The sequence below is a fragment of the Thalia democratica genome, unplaced genomic scaffold, assembly GCF_965202585.1.
Source record: "Thalia democratica unplaced genomic scaffold, ktThaDemo2.hap1.1 HAP1_SCAFFOLD_1308, whole genome shotgun sequence".
Classification (NCBI taxonomy): Eukaryota; Metazoa; Chordata; class Thaliacea; order Salpida; family Salpidae; genus Thalia; species Thalia democratica.
Genome location: NW_028140191.1, coordinates 852 through 21,720, shown reverse-complemented (window position 1 = coordinate 21,720; position 20,869 = coordinate 852). Strand labels below are relative to the sequence as shown.

Sequence of the window (20,869 nt, the reverse complement as noted above, 5' to 3'; positions counted from 1 at the left end):
AAACTGTTAAATTAGAATTAATCATTTTAGAATAGTTTGCTTATAACAATAATTATTGAACACAATAAACTTTAATATGCAATCTTCTAAAACTTGATAAAGCTAAAAAAGTTTGAATCTAGTTATGCTAACTAAAATTATTTTTCAGGATCTTGAAACTTTTTAGGTCTTTTTATACCTAAACAAAATCATCAAATAAAACGATAAACTAACTTTTATGACGTCATAGTGCAAATGTCACAATCACAAAATGGAAAAACCTACATCCGCGTGGACCCCACAAAAATCAGGGGAATAACCGATACAGAGAGGGTGGAGGTCACCCCCAGGACCACATGCGTTGACGTACTGGACCACCTCTCGGACAAGCTCGGCTTCCGGTCCACACTGTACCTTCTGGTTGAACTGGACGGCAAAAAGGAGACGGTATTGAGTTATCAGGACCGCCCGTTCGAGCGCCAGGTGAGATGTCGGGAAAAAAACGGCGGGAAAATGTTCGCGTTACGCTTGGCTGATTTGCGGGACGTGGTGCTGCAGTCAAGCAACGCCCAGCACGAGACGCTGGCCGACCGGAAGGTGGTGGAGATGGTCAAAAAGGGGCTTCTCCCCAACATGCGACTCGGTGACCCGGATCTGGACGATCTGGCAGGGATGCAGTGCCCGCACCAGAAGAAGGTGCTGGACATGCTGAAGGGGAGGTTCGGGAAGGACAAGATATACACGTACAGCGGGGAGGTCCTCATCAGCATCAACCCGTACAAGCAGCTGAAGATCTACAACCCACGGTTCGCCAAGCGGTACCAGAGGGCGGATAAGTGAGTTGAAATTTTATTTTAGTATACTTAAATATAACCTTTATCTTTTTTAAAAATTTACTGTTTTTATATCAAACTTGATCTTATTTTATTAACGTTGATTCGTTTTCAAAAGCTAAACTTTACAAGAGGGCAGATAAGTGAAATAAATATTTAGTTTTTTGTAGTTATTTAGTCTTAACCTGTTTCAAATTATTGTTTTTACTTTCGGATAAATAAAAGCTTCAACCAGGATGGTTAGCTCAATAGTATTTTGCTTGATTTTACTAAATGTTTTAAATTATATAAGAAGCAACAAGTTAAAGTAGTTAAACTAAGTAACAAATTTTAGGGCTGGTAAGTGAGTTAGATTTGTTTTTGAAAGTTTAATACTACCCAATGTTTTTATATCAGACTTGTTATTTTGTGAACATTGATTCGTTTTCAAGTGCTTTTTATTTTCTTCGCCTATATAAAACTTATCAGGACACATACATTGTTTCAGAACATAAGCAAGCTAAACTTTCTTGTTTAAATACATTTTGTTTATGCAAATTTGTAAACTAATTTATTTATTGTCTCGTTATCAAAAGATCTAAGCGAATTGTCTCAAAAACTTTACATATTAACTAATTTAATTTTCTCCAATAAAACTTCGTTTGAGTTTTATAGAATTTCTCAACAAAATATGTGAAATATTTTCTCCACAAAAATAAGTAAAAACAATTTATACACAAACTTTTCAAAAAACACAAAACTATTGAATAAAATACAAATAACATGTATATTTTTTCAACTCAACAGACGTGCCCACAACCCCCACATTTACGCCATCGCCGACTCGGCCTTCCACCGAATGACGTCACAATGCGAAGACCAGTGCATCGTCATCACGGGGAAGTCCGGGGCGGGGAAGACCCAGGCCACCCACTACCTGCTGCACCAGACCATGAAGCTGTGCAACAGGATCAACAGCATGACCAATGTTGAGAAAATGCTTTCTGGGTGCGGGAGCGTACTAGAGGTTAGATTATGACGTCATAGTTTGTCGTGTTTATTGTTAACTTATGAACTGTTTTGTTGTTGTTGATCAATAATATGACGAACGTTGAGAAAATGCTGTCGGGGTGCGGGAGCGTGTTAGAGGTGAGATTATTACGTCATAGTTGGCCTGTTGTCGTGTTTATTGTTTTATTTAATATTAAATGAATCAAATATGTGTCAATTGTTGAGATTATGATTAGTAAGTATGGGAGCGTTCTGGGGTAAGTATACTTGTGCAGTATATTGTATTTTTTGTTGTTGGTATTTTGCTGTTGTTCTTCTTATAGAACAAATGACATGTCGAATGTTAAGAATATGTTAAGTGGGTATTAGGTGAGTTTACTTTTCTATTAATTAATAGAATTAATAGAAAAGTAATCTTGTTCTTTTTTGTTTGGTTTTTGGTGTTTAGTTCTGATTTTGCGTTGTATTTTGTTGCTGTAACGTTGTAAAAATCGCAGCAGGTAATATAATCACCAGTCTTTTGTTCCATTGACATTTTAATTTCAAAATGGGGTATTTTTTTCTTGTTTTTGATACTTTATCGTAAATTTTAATGTTTTTAAATATAAATTTTGGAGATAAGTAGTAATAATTTTCTGTTGTAACTTTAAACAGCAGTTTATACTTGGTCATTTGTCATTTCAGTTTTGTTGCTTCACATATTATCTATTGTAATAAGAAGTTTTTAAGGGTTATAGTTAATTTGCCTGACTTAAAAATACACGTTTTTAGAATTTTTCTAAAGATTAAATGTCAAAAATGATTCTTGCTTAAAGTTTAAAAAATTAAATATTTATTTAGTTTAAGTTCTATAAAACTAAAATTTTAGTTAATTATTTTAATTGATAAGAAAAAGTTGGCTATATTATTTATTAATATGTCTTGTTCTTACTAATAGAGTTATTTTAAACAGTTTAAAAATTAAAAAAAACTTTCAAAGCAATTAAGTTTTGTTAACAGCTATAAAAATAATAATACTACAATACTACTATTTAATTTTATAACCTTATTACAAAAAATAGTACTACACCCGACGTTTAACTATCTGTCCTTGTTCTTAATTAAATTAAGTAAACAAACTGAACTATATCAGTTTTTAATGTGACCTTTAAAAACAAACATGGATGTCTATTGTTATGTAAACAGACTGCAATTAAGCTTTTTGTTTTTATTGCTGCCCAACTAATATTTACTAATATTTACAGTATACTATACTTTTAGTTATCACTAAAAATTTAAACCCTATCATCACAACTTTTTGAATCACGAGTCTTAGACCTTTTTGTCTATTTTGTTTTGCATATAGATAATAAACCATTGAAAACTGAAATTTATGGGTGTTTATTTACAAATGAAACTGTTTGCAGTTCTATCAACATAATTATTTTCCTGTATTTCTATTCAAGTCGGTTGTATACTTAACTTCTATTAAAGCTATAGTTTTTCTTGTGACGTTACAAGAAATGTTCATTTATTAACATGGATGATTAATGTCTAAGTTCATTAACTTATCATTATTGTTTTTAGTTTGGGAGACCAAACTTTAAAAATAGCATCTAACATGAAAATTGACAAAACTTTTAGAAAGGTTTTAATTAAAATTTGTTACCAATAAATTGAACTGATGTGACTATCATTATGAAAAGATTTATAACTTTAAACATAAAATATAAGGTTAATTTTGTTTAAAAATATAATCTAAAACATTCATTTTACTTATTATATATTAAAAGTAAGCATTAAGATTTAAGTTTTAAGACTTAAATTTACATTTGTTTAGTGAATTAAAGTAATACGTTTAATTACTGCCACTTTAGTATGACAATAAATTATTTTAAGTAACTCTGCTACCTAACTACCTTTATAGTTTTTTATTTATTTTATAAAATACAGCAAAAAGTTAAACTATTTAAACTTGAACTAGAATTAATTATTAAAGTTTAGCATGAACTAAATTAACCAACTTTTTTTGTTAGTAATAAATAAAAACATTCTGCTTAAAGATTTCCTTTTGTTTCATAGTTCAGACACATTCAACTTTATTATAGTTCAAAATTCATACCAAACACTACTTTTAAAACCGTTCTATAAATAAAAAAACTACATAAAACCAATCAAATATGCTTTCTTTGTTTTGTTGATTTTTAATTTAATTATTTTTTATTGTTGTACAGTCATGCTAATTGAAGTTCAAAAAAAGTTCAGAAAAGCCAATTGTCACAAGCTAATTTAATTGAAAATATTTCTTGTGTTATTTCTGGTTGCACACAAAACAATAAAATGTGTTTCCTTTGTCTGAATGATTTTGGCATAAAGAAATAATTTACTGTTTTTCATTCACATTGAGAAGATGACATCTAATATTTTTAAAACTAGTATAGGTTTGTAATTAATGGAAAGTTTTAAACTGTCGTTTTCATTTAAACTCGCTATTTCAGCTGAAAATTTTTTTAACATGTTTAGTTAAAAAAAGGATTTAAAAAAACGTTTTGATTTTTGATTTGTCTTGTTTTGACTGAGAAACTTATAGTTGAAGTGTATACATTAATTAACAAAGAAATTAGATTTGTTATAAAACAACTTGCTTAAACTGATTGTTAATGGTTTAAATAAACTAAGAAGAAGTAAAAGTTAAATGTTTATTTTTCACTTACTGAGCGAACTAAAAACTTTGTAAACATTTTAAAAAGTGACTTTGTTCTTCAAAATCTAATTACAAATCCTTAGGAAAGAAAAAGACATAAAACAACGGAAGTTTATTGATTTAAAACAAATAATGCAAAATTTTATTGATTCATTTATAAATAATGTGCATTTGAGTTTTTTTTTAGTTTCTATTGATTTGTATAATAAATAATGTACACATAATTTTTGTATGTAGTTAACGACTCATCTGTAATAACGACATAAGTTGCAAAAAACTACTGATCACAGTAAACAGTCTACATAAGTTTAAGGGATTTTATTAGTGTTACAAATAATTTACTCAAATTTAAAAAAATGTTGAAATCGGTTATTTGGAAAACTTTTCCAGAATAATATTGAGATTTTATTGAACTACGAAAAACTTTCAAATACTTTCAATAATATACACCGAATTTTTATTAACTTTTTGATTTCAACTAAAAAATATAATCTACTTGTTTTATAATATATTTTTGATTTAGTTTATTCATTTGTTCAGGCATTGGGGAATGCAAGCACCGAGCATAACGCGAACAGCAGCAGATTTGGAAAATTCATTAGACTCTACTTTTTCGAAACTGGTCTTTTATCTGGGTGAGTTTATTCACAAAACTACAATATTTAAAAAACATTTTAGACTTTTTTTTTAAATGGCTTTTTGTCTGGGTAAGTTTACATATAACACTATAATGTTTAATTAGACTTTACTTTTTTGAGACTGATCTACTTTGTGGGTTATTTAATAATAGTTTCAATTTGAATACAAAAAACATTGACGTATATAATTATAAATTATATTTTCAATCAGGTATTGAGTCTTTTTGAAGTTGGTCTAATACCTGGTTTTATAGAAACTGATTAATAAAAATCAGATTTTTATTGTTTATAATATTTCTAATAGAGAATTTAAACATACTGTTTGTTAGTGTTACTTATTAAAATTTACTCAAATTTGTTGTTATTTTGGTTTTTTAATAAACAGAGATTCTACTTAAAAAGTAATAAAAACTGTTTGAAACTTAGTTTGAGAAACCTGAAATATTCATAAAGTCGATAAACTAATTTGGATATGTCAAATAATATTAAATTTTTAATCATGATTTGTCTGGGTAAGATTAGTTATAGTTTGAATTTATTTATATATAAGTGTATTGATTATTTTGACTGAAATAGTTTAGATATCAATAACTGCTTAAACTGACTGATGATAAATGAAAACAGTTCTACTATAACATAAAACAAAAAGTCTTAAACTTTTTGTTCCTGACTAATTAGAAATCAATGAATGGTTAAAATGTTTGATTTGATGATTTAAAATTATTCACTTAAATGAGCCAAGCTTTATACAGTTGCCAAATTGGGATTTTGCTGAATCATATAATTAATACTAAATGCTAATTTAAAGTAATTAAGCTGATAAAATACAGTTAATTCTGAACTAAAATAAATAAAAACTTATATTTAATTGAATACGGAACAAGTTTTTCTAAATTAGTTTAGGAAATAGTTTTGTTTCAGTCTATTTTATCAATATCAAGATTAAATCTTTGAAACTTGTACAAAATTAATACTAATAAAACAACCTAAATTAACTTAAACTAACTAGGTTGAAGTAAGATAGTCTGTGTCTTTTATTAAATTTGTTTCTATTTAAATATATATTGAAAGATTTGATAACATATGAAAAATATCAGAAACTCAAAGCTCTAATAAGAACTTCAAAAGTATCAAAAGTAATTTAGTACTTAAAATAGATTGTGTATCTGATATACGAGATAATCTGAAGATGAAAGACTTTTACGTGTTTGAAAAATTTTTTCAACAGAAATTATTAAACAATTTTTTAATTCAGTATGTTATTTTCTTAAATTAAAGTTTGTCGTCTAAGATATAAAATTTAGTGACGATATCCAGAAAACAATCAGGAATTTTAAAACAATGTGGAAAAAGAGTTTGAAAAATTTGAAAATGATAATTGAACATAATTTTAAGTTTAAAATGTTCAAACATGGTATACTAAGTTATAGTGTTTTAGAAAATGTTTAAATTTTTTAAATGCTTCTAAACCTTTCCACAACATAAAAAATAAAGGATAAATTACACCGTACTTAAGCTTAAGTTTTTTAGAATTCAAAAAATTATAACATAAATCATCAATAAACAAACAGTCAAAACCATAAAAAACTCTAATTCAAAAAACATATAATTCATCTTATTCAAAAAAAAAAGCTTTGCAATACAAAACAAATCAAGCAAAAACAATAAAAGAAAACGACAAAAATTTTCTCTCCAAATTACAAAAAAATATCCAATTTGTAGCAAGATAACATCTCCAAGTAGATGTTATTCATCTTCGCAAATTCCAGCCCTTACCCGCCGCGAGTAACCATAAAAATTCGGCGGTTTTCTGTGGGATTTAGTTGCAAAATAAGCAGGAAAATATACAGTAATGGAACAGATTACACACTCATGTGAGCTCGTATAAATTAGTCATTAGATTTCTGCTTTATTAGGTATTCCGTTGCAGTTTATTTTTTACTTAACAGATTTTTCATTTGTCGTTGTCATACTTTAATCATTAACTATTTTTTTTGTAATTCTTTGTTGAATCCTTTTTCTAATGTTTCAAAAGTTTTAAAAATGAACCTAATCGTTTTATAAGTTATACTGTACTCTAAGTTTCATGCTTGTTAAGATTATTTGCAAAAATTTAAACTTAAAAATAAAGAGACGTTTTTTACTGATTAAAAAATATTTTTTTTAAACAAAAACATTAAATTAACCTAGTAATTAAGAAATGCTTTTATTTATAAATCAGCGTTTGATAATAAATATTGAAGCTAAAACGAAAATTAATAATTAGTTTGTCAACAATAGTTCCGTTTAACTTTTTGAACTTATAATGCTTTATTTATATCATAAACAGAGTTTTTGTCAGAATGATAATAAAAAATATCTACTACAAAAGAAGTATGTTTTTACATGGCAATATTATGTCATTAGGACATTAATTACAAAACAAACTTCTTTATATTAAGACTTTAATTACAAAACAAAGTTCTTTATAGTATAACATTAATTACAAAAGAATCTTCGTTATAGTAAAACATTAATTACAAAACAAATTTATTTATATCACAAAATTAATTACAAAACATTTTTTTTATTTTCAGAGCCGAAATTCAAGTTTATCTTCTCGAAAAATCCAGACTCGTACATCAACAAACGAAAAGGTTGTTTATTTATTATAAAATTCAATAAATTGTTTTTATCAAGTATTTGTTACTTGTTTTTGTTTATTTATTAATCATTTAACAAAGCTATTTGGTTTCATCAAAAACAACCGAAAAATTACATTTTTTTAAATCTAAAAAATGATGTTAAACTTAAAACTTATAAATTAAATTTTTCGAAAAGTAATTTAATCGACGTTTTTAAGTTAAATTTAAAATTATTTTTTGAAGTCTAGTACTTTCTTATATTCAAGTTAGCTTATTTTTGTAAAAGTTTTAGCCACCCACTATTTTCTTTTGAATTCTCAAAGTTTTTTTAAGTTCTGCTTATTTTATAACTAAACAGTGACTGACCTTTAGCATTATTCCGTGCTATATCCTTTAATTTAAGTTTACTAAACAAATTACAAAAACAGCGTCATTTTTTATTAGAAGAAATTTTTTTTTTGCATTAAAAGTTTATATTTAAATTATAGTGAACTGTAAGCTTTTTGTCGTAAGTTTTCTTAGAAGGCTCAGTTTTAAAATTTAAAATAACTCATCTAATAAAAGCCATCGAAAGGTCATCAATTTTGACTTTTATAAGTTTTAAGTATCCATTAAAAAAATTTATTTTTAAATACTTAAAAAGTTGTTAAAAGTTCAAACTCTAATCCCAAAAGACTTCTAAGTTGCATTACTCTGTTTAGGAGAAAGCAATCTTTATTTAAAAGTTTAGCTTAAATAAGTTAAATTAAATCAAAACTCAATAAAGTAATCGGTCTAGTTTTTTTAAGTGGTTTAATTTATTCAAACATTGCAAATAAAATTCTATACAAAATATTTTGCTTATATTTTATACTTTTTTCCATCATTTTACGTGTGTAACAATGAAATTTCAAATTAATGTTGTTAACTTTAATTCAAGTTTCTTTTGCAGCGATAAGTTCTACCGAAACTTTCACATATTTTATTACATCTTGTATGGGATGGAAGACCATGAATTGAAGAAATTAAAAATTAACAAAAACACTAAATACCGCTACCTATCACAAGTAAGTAAAAAAAGTTTGTAGATATTTTTTTAATGGTTGTTGTATATATTTTTTGTCCACAAGTGCCTAAACTTGAACGAATTTATGATAAAAGCAAAACATTGCAATTGTAATACAGTTGATCAAAACTAGAATTAATAAACTAAAGTAAATTTTAAAAATAATTGTTAATCCTTTTAATCATAAAGTTTTTATACATGTGTTCTTTAGTAATAAGCATACGTAGTTATTAAATGACGAAACAAAAATAACAGCACATTAATTTCACAATAATAACTTTAACATAACATTGTGAAATTGTTAAGTTTGCACATTAAATTACAAGCTAGCTATTTTCTTATAACTTCTTATAAGGAAGTTTTACAACTGTTTTCTGAACAACAATTTTAAATTTTTATAAATTTAAATTCCGTGACCAAATCTATTGTAAACTGCAAATCAAATGATAATTTACTAATTTTTTTGTAGACAACATTTTTGCACTAAAATGTTCAAATTTGGCTTTAAAACTCGCAAAAATCAAGTTTAATAGATTAAAAATAATTTTTTTGTGGGAACTTTATAATTTTACTAATTTAAAACTTGTCATTTTATTAAAATTGTGCTTGTCTAGCATTATAACATGAACAATTTTGTAAACGTGAGTTTTTAATCTGTAATATATGAAATTTATTTTTGTACTTTAAAAGCCGGCTCTGAGATAAAAACACCAAAATGTTACCTTATAAGTAAAACTACAAAATGTAAACTCAATTAAAAATTACAAATGAAATGCTCAAGGTTATGTTAAACCATTTTTGTCTTGCATTTAATTAGTTAATAGGTTTTTAATGTACAAAAATAAATTTCATATGTTGTTTTTATTTTTAACTAAAAAGTGGTTGTTATTATGTTGTTGATGCCTGAAGAGAACAACAGTATTGTTCCTCTCAACAGCTGTAGCTAACAAAATAAACTCTTGCACTTGAATATGATTTAATTAGCTTTTTATTAAAGTAAAATTAGCACTCTAAAATAATAATCTGCAATATACCAGATAGGTTTTTAATGCTGATTTTTTTTTCTTGAAGTTTATCAGTAATCTAAGCAAATAAGAAGAGTTTTGTGATTTTTTTGCGTGTCGATAGCATTTAGTATAAAATTTTAAGGTTTTGTAAAATACTTTGTACAGTCCGAAACTTTTATTTGACTTGAAGTTTATAGAAGATTCAGTAATAAATAAAAATATTATGTGTTTTTTTCTTTTTGCTACAAAATAGTTTAACGCAGCATTTGAAAACTTACTAATGACACTTTGTTAAGATATTTGAAAATAAAACTTTTAATTTTGTTCTTTTGACACGACTGTTAAACTTGATGTTTTTAATGATATTAAATGACTGTTATAGTAAACAATTGTTAAACTTTTTTGTACAAAACTATTTTTCATTTACAGTTAACGAATTAATGATTAAATGTTATAATAAGTTTATACTACATACTGCTTTTAAGGCTTTTATTAAACTTAAGGTTTGTAGACACAACAAAATTTCTTCAAGTGTTTTATTTTTTGATGTTTTTTACAAAATTGCTTCATACAAGAGTCTTAAACGCAGACTAATAGTAAGATGTTAAAATGCTTGAAAATGTTGTTTTTAAAATTTGAACTTTTGACTTACGAACTTTATGTTTTGACTGTTGTTCAGCTAATTTAAGTGTGAAAAATATTGTTAACAAGCATTATTTCTTAGTTTTTAAGCTTTGTTGTGTATTTGAAATTTGCGGCAAATAAAAGACTAAAATAAGAAAGTAAATATACTCCTTTACTCTTGTGAAAGTTAAGTCTTATTTTAAGATTATTTTAACAATTAAAATGAACTTTTGCAGAATAATAACTGTTTTATAAATTTAATTCTTATTTCGTCGTAAATTCGAAACAAAAAAAAGTAATGGGCTTTATCCACTTGATATCATATGGTTTGGTCTGAACTAAATAAAAATAACTAAAGGATAACAAGTAGATTAGCTTTAATTAATTTGCTATATTGTTTTCATTTTACTGTTTCTAATTTAAGTTTAATCTAAAGTGATACAGTTTTTGCATAATATGATTCAGAATACAATAAGTTTATTATAAAGAAATATTTAAAACAATATTATTTACAGGGAGAAGGAATAGATGAAGCTAGGGAACACCTTGTTAGGTTGAGGAAATCCATGGGTCTAGTCGGACTTTTTGACGGGGTCCAAATGAAGATATTTAACGTCATAGCTGCTATATTGTTGCTAGGCAATATTTCTTTCACCCATGTAAGTATTTGTGTATATATTGTACTAAACTGTTATAAATAGTGACTTTTAATATATGTTACATTTAATTTTTAGTTATTCTTGTTAATAAACTTGCAATTAAAAAATAAAAGTTTTGAAGTTGACTAAGTTACTCTTTGTTTTTTATTATAGCTCATTTTAGAAAGATCAAAGAAATTCATATAAATATAAAATCATTATTGATTATTAAGTAACGTAGACTTTTTTTGTTGTTTATATTAACTTATTATCGTAACTATAAAAATTTGACAAATTGTGTTTAATTTCTACTTATGCACTTAAGCTATATTTATAGTGACTTATAGTAAAAATTTATAGAATATTTATTTAAATTCAAGTTTCAATTTCCTTTTGCTTGATTAAACTGTTTGTTGTGATAATAATAGAAAATTAAATTAAAAAACAAACAACAAGTTATCAATAAAACTTTTATTAGTTTTGAAGTTAAATTAAAAGATTAATTGCTCATATGAGATATATTATTGTTTAGATATTTTTTATTTCCGTTCAGCTGTTTTTATCATTAAACTTTGTTAATCAGATAAATTCGTTTGAAATGTTAATGATAATAATTTAACTTAAATATTTTACTATGAAAACTATTCGAAAATATCTTATTTACATAGTATTTTGGTTAACTCCAAAAGTTTTAAAAACTTAATGAAGCATATTCTAAAAACTTGACTTTCTATTATAAATCAAAAATGTTTCAAATTAGTATTATTAATCACTTAACTTTACTTTAACTTTTTAACAATATATACTTATATAGAAAAAGTTAACTAAAAACGTAACAGGTAAATTAAAAGTGATTTATCAATTTATTACGTCATATCTTACATCAAACTTATTTCTTGATAAATTACTTCTAGCTAGAGGGTTAAATTTAAAAGGTTAATTTGAATTACTACGAACTTAAGCGTTCTTTTTAATTTTGTTCAGCATTAAATATTTTTTGACATTTTCATAAGTATTCAAATTTTATACTGGTCAAGCACATTAACTAGTTTATAAAACCGTTCTTATAAAAGATAAAACAAATAGAAATAAAAGTGTTTTTAGTTTACATTTTTTTCGGGTCGAACAACTTCTTAATGATTATTTAATAAAATTTTCATGTGTAATTAACTAATCGCATAGCTTGAAAGAACTGATTTTATTTAAACAAAAACTGCCTAGTATTAAACTAAAATATTTAAAACCTTCATTCTCTAAGAATTAATTTGTTTATATAATACCAACTTCGCACAACTTCTTAATGATTTTTAATGAAATTTTCATGCTAGTTAACTAATAAAATGTGTAAAAGAACTGACTTTGTTGAAATAAAAACAGCCTAGTATGATAATAAAACATTTAAAACCTCCATTTTACAAGAAGTTAACTGTAGTAATTTGTTTATACAATACCAAGCACATTTACGTAGAAGTAATTACGTAAATCTTTAACCAACAAAATCTTTATGAACAGTACAGTACTTCAATGCAATAACTTAATAAAAAAGTTCTATTAAAACAGATAATAGATTTTAAATATTCTTCAAAACTCAAAAAGGTTAAGGTACTAAAACTATATACGTTTTTTTACTTTTACGTCACAAAACGTCAATTTTTTTTCTACCCAAGATAAATGTCATAACCTGTAATTGACCTTTAAGAACACCGAAATAAGTTCTGAAATGATGCAACAATTAAACATTATTACGTCACAGAAGCAAGGACAGAGGGAAGAGGGGTTGGAGATAGAGAACGAAGAAGTGTTGAAGGATTTCAGCGAACTGTTGGGATTGGACCAGAACAATGTGTCCAGATGTCTGCTTACAAGGAGAGCTAAAGCTGGCCAAGATGAAAGATTGGTGCTTTCATTGAAATTGGATGAGGTGAGAAATTAAAAGTTTTATTTATTTATTGTATATTGTTATTTATTTTACTAGTACAAAGCTAGCTAGAATGAGTAATTGGTGTTAAGTTTGAAACTTTATAAGGTGAAAAGTTTTTAATAAATATTACTTGCATTTGTACTTGTAAGTTAGTATGGAAATGAGACTAATGCTTTTATTTAAATTAAATGAAGGTTGAAGAATACATTGTTCTTAACATTTTGTTCATATTTAAAATTTGTGAACAACTTTGTCGGTTATTTATATTAACTTTATATCTAAAATTAATTAAATCAATCAACATACTTGGTTTTTTGAACTTTTAAAATCAACCCCTGTGTTGTCTGATATAAAAGCAAACACAATTTTTATACTTTTAGATGTTCAAAATTGAAAAAGTTCAAGCTACAATAGAATGCTTATCAAAAGTGTACTTACACTTGGAACATTTCTAGACAATAGCTTGTACTTTACGCCACACAAACTACCTTATTGTTATTTTTGAAATATGAAAACCAACCTACAATTTACTGTTACAAAACTAAATATATGTCTTATTTATAGCTCTATACAGGCGAGTGAATATTAAGGATGTGTAAAAAATACTTTCATTCATTAAAGTTTATTTATGATTATGTCATGCTGATACGCTTTGAATGACATGAGAAAAAATTTGCAAATATTTTAAATACACAGTTTTGCTTGAATTTGTAATTTAAACTGTCGAAATTACATGGTTTTTGTAAATATTTTTATTTGATCTTTTAATCGTTGTATTTAAATTGCGTTTAGTTTAACATAAACGTTGATGTTTTACACAAAGACTAAATATAATTGCTTGAAAAACAATGTTTTAACACAATTTCAAGATGTTTAATAACAATTATCTGAAATATAACAAGGTTAACAAAAGTTCAAATATTTCAACTAGCATTTCTTACAAAACATTACAAAACTTGAGAGTGTTGTACACTGTGTTGTTTTAACTTTTGGTACTTGATATTTTAAAAAACACATTAACATTTTCAGAAATTTAAAAAGATGTTACCTATTGCAAAAGAGCGTAAAGTAAAAACTACATTTCTAAGCACCATAATAGATTATAGAAGTTTTACATTTTTAATATTGCTAAAGACGCCATAGCCAAAAATGTGTACCAAAAAATATTTAAAGTTAAATAAAAATAATTAAACAAAACTTTCTAGGCTGAAGCAGCCAGAGACGCCATAGCCAAGCATTTGTACCACAGTCTATTTGATTGGTTGGTCAGCAGTATGAACATGGCCCTGGTCCAGAAAACAGAGGACAGATCGCTACAGTACCAGGTACATTTTATAAATAATATATTTTTTTTTCATTGTTTTGTTGTTAATATATTAAACATTTGTTAATATATTTACACTTTTACGTAAATTGTTTTTACTTGATAAAAACAGAAAAAATTTCAGTAAAATAGGAGGTATACTTTGTTCAATTTGTAGTTTTTATTTTGTTGTTTTTATTTTTTGGGGTGTATTAAATCTAAGTCTCCTTACTTACTTAAGACAATACAAGGTTTGCATATTACTAAATTGAAAACTTACCAATAAGTACAACTTGTTTTGTATTAATTTAATTTTTTAACATATCTTTCAGTAAGTTTTAGTTAATAGAAAACCATAAATTTAGAATTTTAGGTGTAAAATTGTATAATGTATATAATAAAATAAGAGCCTTAAGCATAACTGAAAATTTTTGTTCAAATTTGTATACTTAATGCTTTGATTTTAAAAGTATAGCCAGATTCATCTTAAGTAGTAAGTTTTTCATTTTTGGTAACTTTTTACATCCTTTTGTGCTAAAACACTATTTTGTAGTAAAGTTAGTTAGTGAGTTTAACAAATACTGTTTGTTTTAGATATACTTAAAATTAAAAAAAGTTACAAATAAATCATAAAATATTGCTAGAACTTGTTTTTGTCAAAAAGTTTAAAACAAATATTGCTTGACACTTATGTAATGATCAAAAGAAAAAAAATGTTGTGCTTGGCAAAAACAAAACTTTTATTGCTAGTAACGCAAATATTTAGTTTGTTTATTTAATAACTAGTTTTTTGTACTTGTAGTAGTCTGTTTGTTTGTAAATAAAGAATTTTTGTTGCTAAATTAAAAATAGTATATGCAAAAAGCTATTTATGAATATTTTTATGTTAACAATCTACTAACTTCATGTTAAAGTAGTTTTACATGTTTACGTTTAAAATTAAATGCAAGTTATGTTTAGTTTGAATAGTAATATATGCTTCAATTCTAACTAAACATGATTGAAAGTTATCTGAATTCATGTAAAAAAAATACGATTTAATTTTCACATGTAATTTATCGATAGTTCTGCAATTAAGAAAAATGTACAAAAAAAAAAAACTGCCTTATATTTGTAAGAATGTTTTTATGTGTCATTATTCTTGATTAGAGGTTAATTAAAAGCTATTTATTTTTTGAAGTTTAAAAAAAGACTTTAATAGATGGTATGTTATCTGTTTTTGGTTTATGTTTATATATTCAACTTGAAGAATATTATTTTTTGTAATTATTTTCTTCTTGGCGTGAACTCTAGTTTGAATTTTTTTTTTTTTCAATAACATAATTTTTGGTTAATTTATTTTTTATTAAAACTTTATACAAAATTTTAATCACTAATCACAAAGTTTGTTTTCTTTAGACATATAAGCACATTGGCGTCAATTTTAATTAGCGGTCAACTAAAACCTTGTTTAAAAAAAGCAGTGAAAACAAAATTTCTCACACAATTAACAAGTAGCAAATAGTGCAGGTAGATTTTTGTTTACACGAAATTTTCATGCACTGCCAGCTTCGCTCGAGTTCGAAGCTGCTTGTGTGTGCACTCACCCGTGAAGCTTATTTGCATTTCTGCGTATATTACTGCTGTGTATTTAATGCTGTTAACTTGCGTTAAAACACGTTTAATTACAGCTTTTTGACTTGGATGTTTGCACTTTTTTATTTTGTTGAATTTTTTTTTTAAATTTTTTTATTGACGTTATTAAATAGGCTGCTACAATTGATACTCATTTTTCAACGTTCTATTGTTTACTTTTTCCTTAAAGAATTTAAAACTTTGATAAACAAACTCAAAATATCTATTTACGGCCAAAAAATATTTTTTAAAATTTGTATCAACAATGTGTACAATGTTTATTAGATGGTAAGATCGATCAATTTAATTAAAATAAATATTAATAGTTAGGGCTATAGTTTATTTAATGAGTTTTTATTTTATAAAACTTTAAGGAAGTATGACTTGGTCTTTAAATATTTTTCTTTGTTGTTTGGATGTAATTTGTTATGAAGTTTTAGTATTTTTAACACATCAGCTTAAATACATTCGTTAGCATGTGACCACAGAAAAATTTGTGGGCATAGTTTTACACGATTACACTAAAAAGTACAACATAATTACTTAAAATCAAATTAAAATTGTCATTTATTTTTTTATAAATACAGAAAACATTTTTTTTTGTGTTGTAAATAGACACTTTAAACATTAAAAGTATTTGGAGATTTTGAATACTTAAACAACTTAATTTTCTAGTCTACCAAAATGTTCTTAAAAGTTTGTTATTTTTCTTACTAGATAACTTTTGATTTCAGAGCCGTTCAATAGGATTACTGGACATTTTTGGGTTCGAGGACTTCGAAAACAATTCTTTCGAGCAGTTTTGCATCAACTATGCTTCAGAAAATTTGCAGAACTACACAATAAAAAGGACATTTAGAACGGAACAGGTTATTATTTAATTTTTATTATTTAATCATAATTATACTTTTATCTGTCTACCTGTTATATATATATATATATAATTAGTTAAACCTTGCATTTTAGAATTGAATTTTTTTTGTTAGAGATATTCTAATATTTTATATTCTTATATCAATATTAAATTTTTTTTTATTGAACTTTTATTATTAAGTTATCATTATAATACTTTTATCGGTCTACTTGTTATATTTAACAAAAAAATTTGTTTAGTTAAACCTTGTATTTTAGAAATATTTCACACTGATTAATTCTAATTAAAGATAACTATTTTTTTAAATTGATTTGTTTCCTGAGAAAAGGCTTTGAAGCCGTAAAATTTAGAAAAAAAATTTATTTGTTTAAATCGATTTAGGGACTCTGAAAAACTGAGGTTTAGTATTTAGAAAATGTTTTTAGAAAAAAAAAAGAGTTTATAGTATAAAGTAAGTTGGTGTTTTAATAGTAACACAATAGTTACAAATGCAAGTTCAGTTTGAAAATGTGGAACATAATTGGATTAATTTTATAACTGCAAAAAATATAATTTTCATTATTAAAAGTGAAATGTATATAAACCTACATTTTTTTGATCATATTAGACTTAGTTTATTAATTATACATAACTGTCTATAAACATTTCTTCTAAAAGTCTTAATTGCTTTGGTTGTAATTGTCAATGCAAAACACTTAACTGAAACTTAAAACTTAATTTTTCGCCTGCAAAAGTTAATAGTCTGCAAATAAACGGTAATTAACATGCTGGTTGTTGAAAAAAAATTTGTAATAATTAACAACACACAAAAAAAGTACACACATCAACTTTATTGGTTTTAAGTAATATACTAACACAGTCACTTGCACATAACAGCTAGCATGTTTTGTACACAAAAATTTAAAAATTGTTTTATTGGGCCACTCTAATCATAAGTACAGCAAAAACTAAGTTCATCAACTTAAATGGATTGCAATTAAAAGTAAGTAAAAACAACACAATTAATTTAAAACAACTGCAAATGATCGAAAGCAAGCTGGTAACCTAATTTGGTCATCTCTCTTGAAGCGATTGTGACGTCATAAGCACGAGAAAATTGACGAGAAATTATCGGTGAGATTGCTGAAACCGCAGATTTGAAAATTGAACTTTTGATGTTTTTTTATTTTTTGAATTTTGAGTAAAACGAGTATTTTTAAAATTCAAAATATTCCTGACGCACTTAAATCTTTTGAAAACCTTAAAAAATACCGGTTCAGAGGACGTTTTAAGCAAAAACCTTATATATTTAAAAACAACTGATGTATGCTTTTTAGTTTTTCAGAGAATAGTCTCTTTATATTTAATAGTTTTTGCTTTCAAATTTAAAAACATATTTTTGTGCACACTTTATTCTGTGCACACTGCACTAATACATGTAGTTTGGTGGCTTTGGTCCAATATTGTTTAAAGATTTTTTTACACAGCTGAAAAAGTTGTTTATTGACAATACGTAAACTGCATTTGATTTTGTGTAGTTACAAATTAAATGTAGTATTTTTAGTTGAAGAGTTTGGTTTTATTTTTATTTAAAAAACTGTGTAAGTTTTGACAATCAAAAATTTTTGAATTAGTAAGTAATAATTATATGCACAGGTGTTTGCAAATTTTAGCTCTTTTTGACAAACAATGACTAAAAAAATATACAGGCAGAAAAAATTGGAAAGTTAAACGTTAGTAATAGAAAAAAATTGTTGTACTTATACTTTTTATTGGAATAAAAAACAATTTGCATTGAATAAGGTTCACTTTTTCCACTTAAGTTTTGTTTAAACTTTGTTAGCAGTCAAACTAAAACTATTAACGCTAAAATTAAATCTTTGAAAACAAAACCAGTTTTAGAATAGTGCAGTTATCAAAATTGGGAAAAATCCACATGATCATAAGTTGGAAAAATTTGAGTGAAAAACTTCAACACTTTTTTTTCGATTTAGAGTTTAGTGTCTTATTGATTTCTCTCAATTTTTTTTTCCACTTTATCTTTTTTTCGACTTGTGCGACTCTCAGACAAATAGACGCCGCATTGAAGTCTGGTAATTTGATTTGGTGCGGCGAATTACCAAAAAGGAAACGAAAAAGGGAAAATGCAAATTACGCGGTTAATGCGAGTAAATTCAAAGTTTAAAGTTTTAGAGTTTTAAAGATTTATTTTCCTATTTTTTGTTTGTACAACTAATGACCTAATTAGCATAATGCTTTTTTGCTAAACGGTTGTTTTAACAGTACTGCCTAGAATTGTTCTTTTTGTTTAACTTACCTTAAATGTTAACTAAAAGGTGGATGTAATGACTTAAACTGCACTTTAAAAAAACGTTTTAACCGTTATAAGTCAATAAATTTTTAAACTTAGTAAAACTAAAGTCTTACTTTTCGGTGAAACTTAAAAAAAATTAAACTTAAGGTTATCTAAACTATTCCGCAAAAGCAATTAGAGAACCCAAAAAAAAACTTTAAAGAATAAAATTACTGAACATTTAAAGGCATTTTGGCTTTTGAAAAGTTAATTACATCTTTAAAAACACCACAACCTTTTACATTCACAAAAAATTATATTGTTACAAATTTGCAACAACAATTACTGTTGTTTATATACAATGCAACATATTATACATTATTACTTCGTGTTAGCAACAAAGAGTAAAAAAAAGTTTAACTTTATAAAATTATATTTATATTTTATACGGGTTTTACGTTTTACAAAAAAAAAAATCTTAGCTTCAAATTTTTTAATGCTAGATTTTTTACTTGAAGACAACACCATACATGTTTGTACAACTAACTGTTAGAAAGGTTTTAGTAAGAAAGAAAAATGTATTTATAAATAGTACACTTAGCACCTAATATTGTTTAAGAATTTTTTTTAAATTACTTCTTTCAAATGTAAGAAATTTATACACACACAAAAAAACTTTACTTCAAACCTCAACACTAAAAACACTAAAAAGATCTTCTGTTTATATGTTATGTACGTTAAACAACTTTACAACACTTATGAAAATTATGTTAAAGTTTTAGTTCGTCAGTTTTCAATTCTCGGTTAAAATTAGTTAAAAGAAAGTTTGATTTTCTTCACAACTTTTTATTCATTAAACAATAAAAAATTAACACCTCTTTTACTAAACACAACACTTCACTGTCGTGTTAATTCAAGCGGAAGTCGCTTCAGTGTGACGTCATAATTAGGTGTAGTCATGTTGAAAGTAGACAAACAATAAAGCGGTGGTTGTGTTTGTGCTTAATTGCAGACTTTGCTGCCCAATAGTGTTGAATACACGGAGCTTGAATAAATAAATGTTTCTGTGTTATATAAGTTTTTAAGATAAAAAAAGAAATTCATTTGCAAATGGCATCATTGCAACTTAAAACAAGCATTAATAAAAAAACCATAATCTACAATACACAAAATAAAAAGAAAGTTTTCTTAATAATAAGCCTCAGAAGTCCTGAGGTTAACATTACAATAGTTAAAAGGTACATGTAAAATACTATTTTGAAATAATTTTAACAGAAGTTATACGCATTAGAAGAATTAAAATAAGAGGAAATAGAATATATAAAAAAAATAGTTTCATACTAGTTTAGTAAAAATTTAATAATTTACAGGAATTATATGCATTAGAAGGTTTACAATGGAAGGAGATAGAGTACGCAGATAATTCAGGATGTATCAGTCTGTACGAGCAAAAACAAACTGGACTGTTTCAGCTTATTGACGACAAAATAGCGTTGGTTTTGATGATAATTAAACTAATTATATATTCAGGATGTATAAGTATAAAAACTATAAACATATATACAAAAATTTATTATAACAATTAAGAAAAGGTACAACAAAAATAACGGTGATGCTGTAATCTTTTAAGATTGCAAATTTTAAAGTAAAAACACGTCTTAAGTTTAAAAAATAATTGCAATAATAGAGCATTTAGTTACTTAAAAAAATACGTTGTATGCAATATAGACAAAACAGTTTGTTACATAAAAAATCTATGACAGCAAAATTAGAACTGATATTTGATAAAAAAAAGTTAAACACACACAGTATACTTATATAAGA

At 25.6% G+C, this 20,869-nt stretch overlaps 1 protein-coding gene across 1 annotated transcript; it reads left to right on the top strand.

Annotated features, from left to right (window-relative positions):
* Positions 1–234: 234 nt before the first annotated feature.
* On the top strand, positions 235–20,537 carry LOC145848240 (unconventional myosin-IXb-like; the record flags this gene model as incomplete). Its single annotated transcript, XM_082953847.1, has 10 exons — positions 235–815; positions 1,599–1,818; positions 5,026–5,120; positions 7,700–7,759; positions 8,679–8,793; positions 10,939–11,082; positions 12,815–12,982; positions 14,188–14,307; positions 16,634–16,768; positions 20,416–20,537. Coding segments are annotated over exons 1-10 (1,760 nt in total), but the record flags the coding sequence as incomplete, so codon positions are not given.
* Between the last annotated feature and the right edge of the window lie 332 nt (positions 20,538–20,869).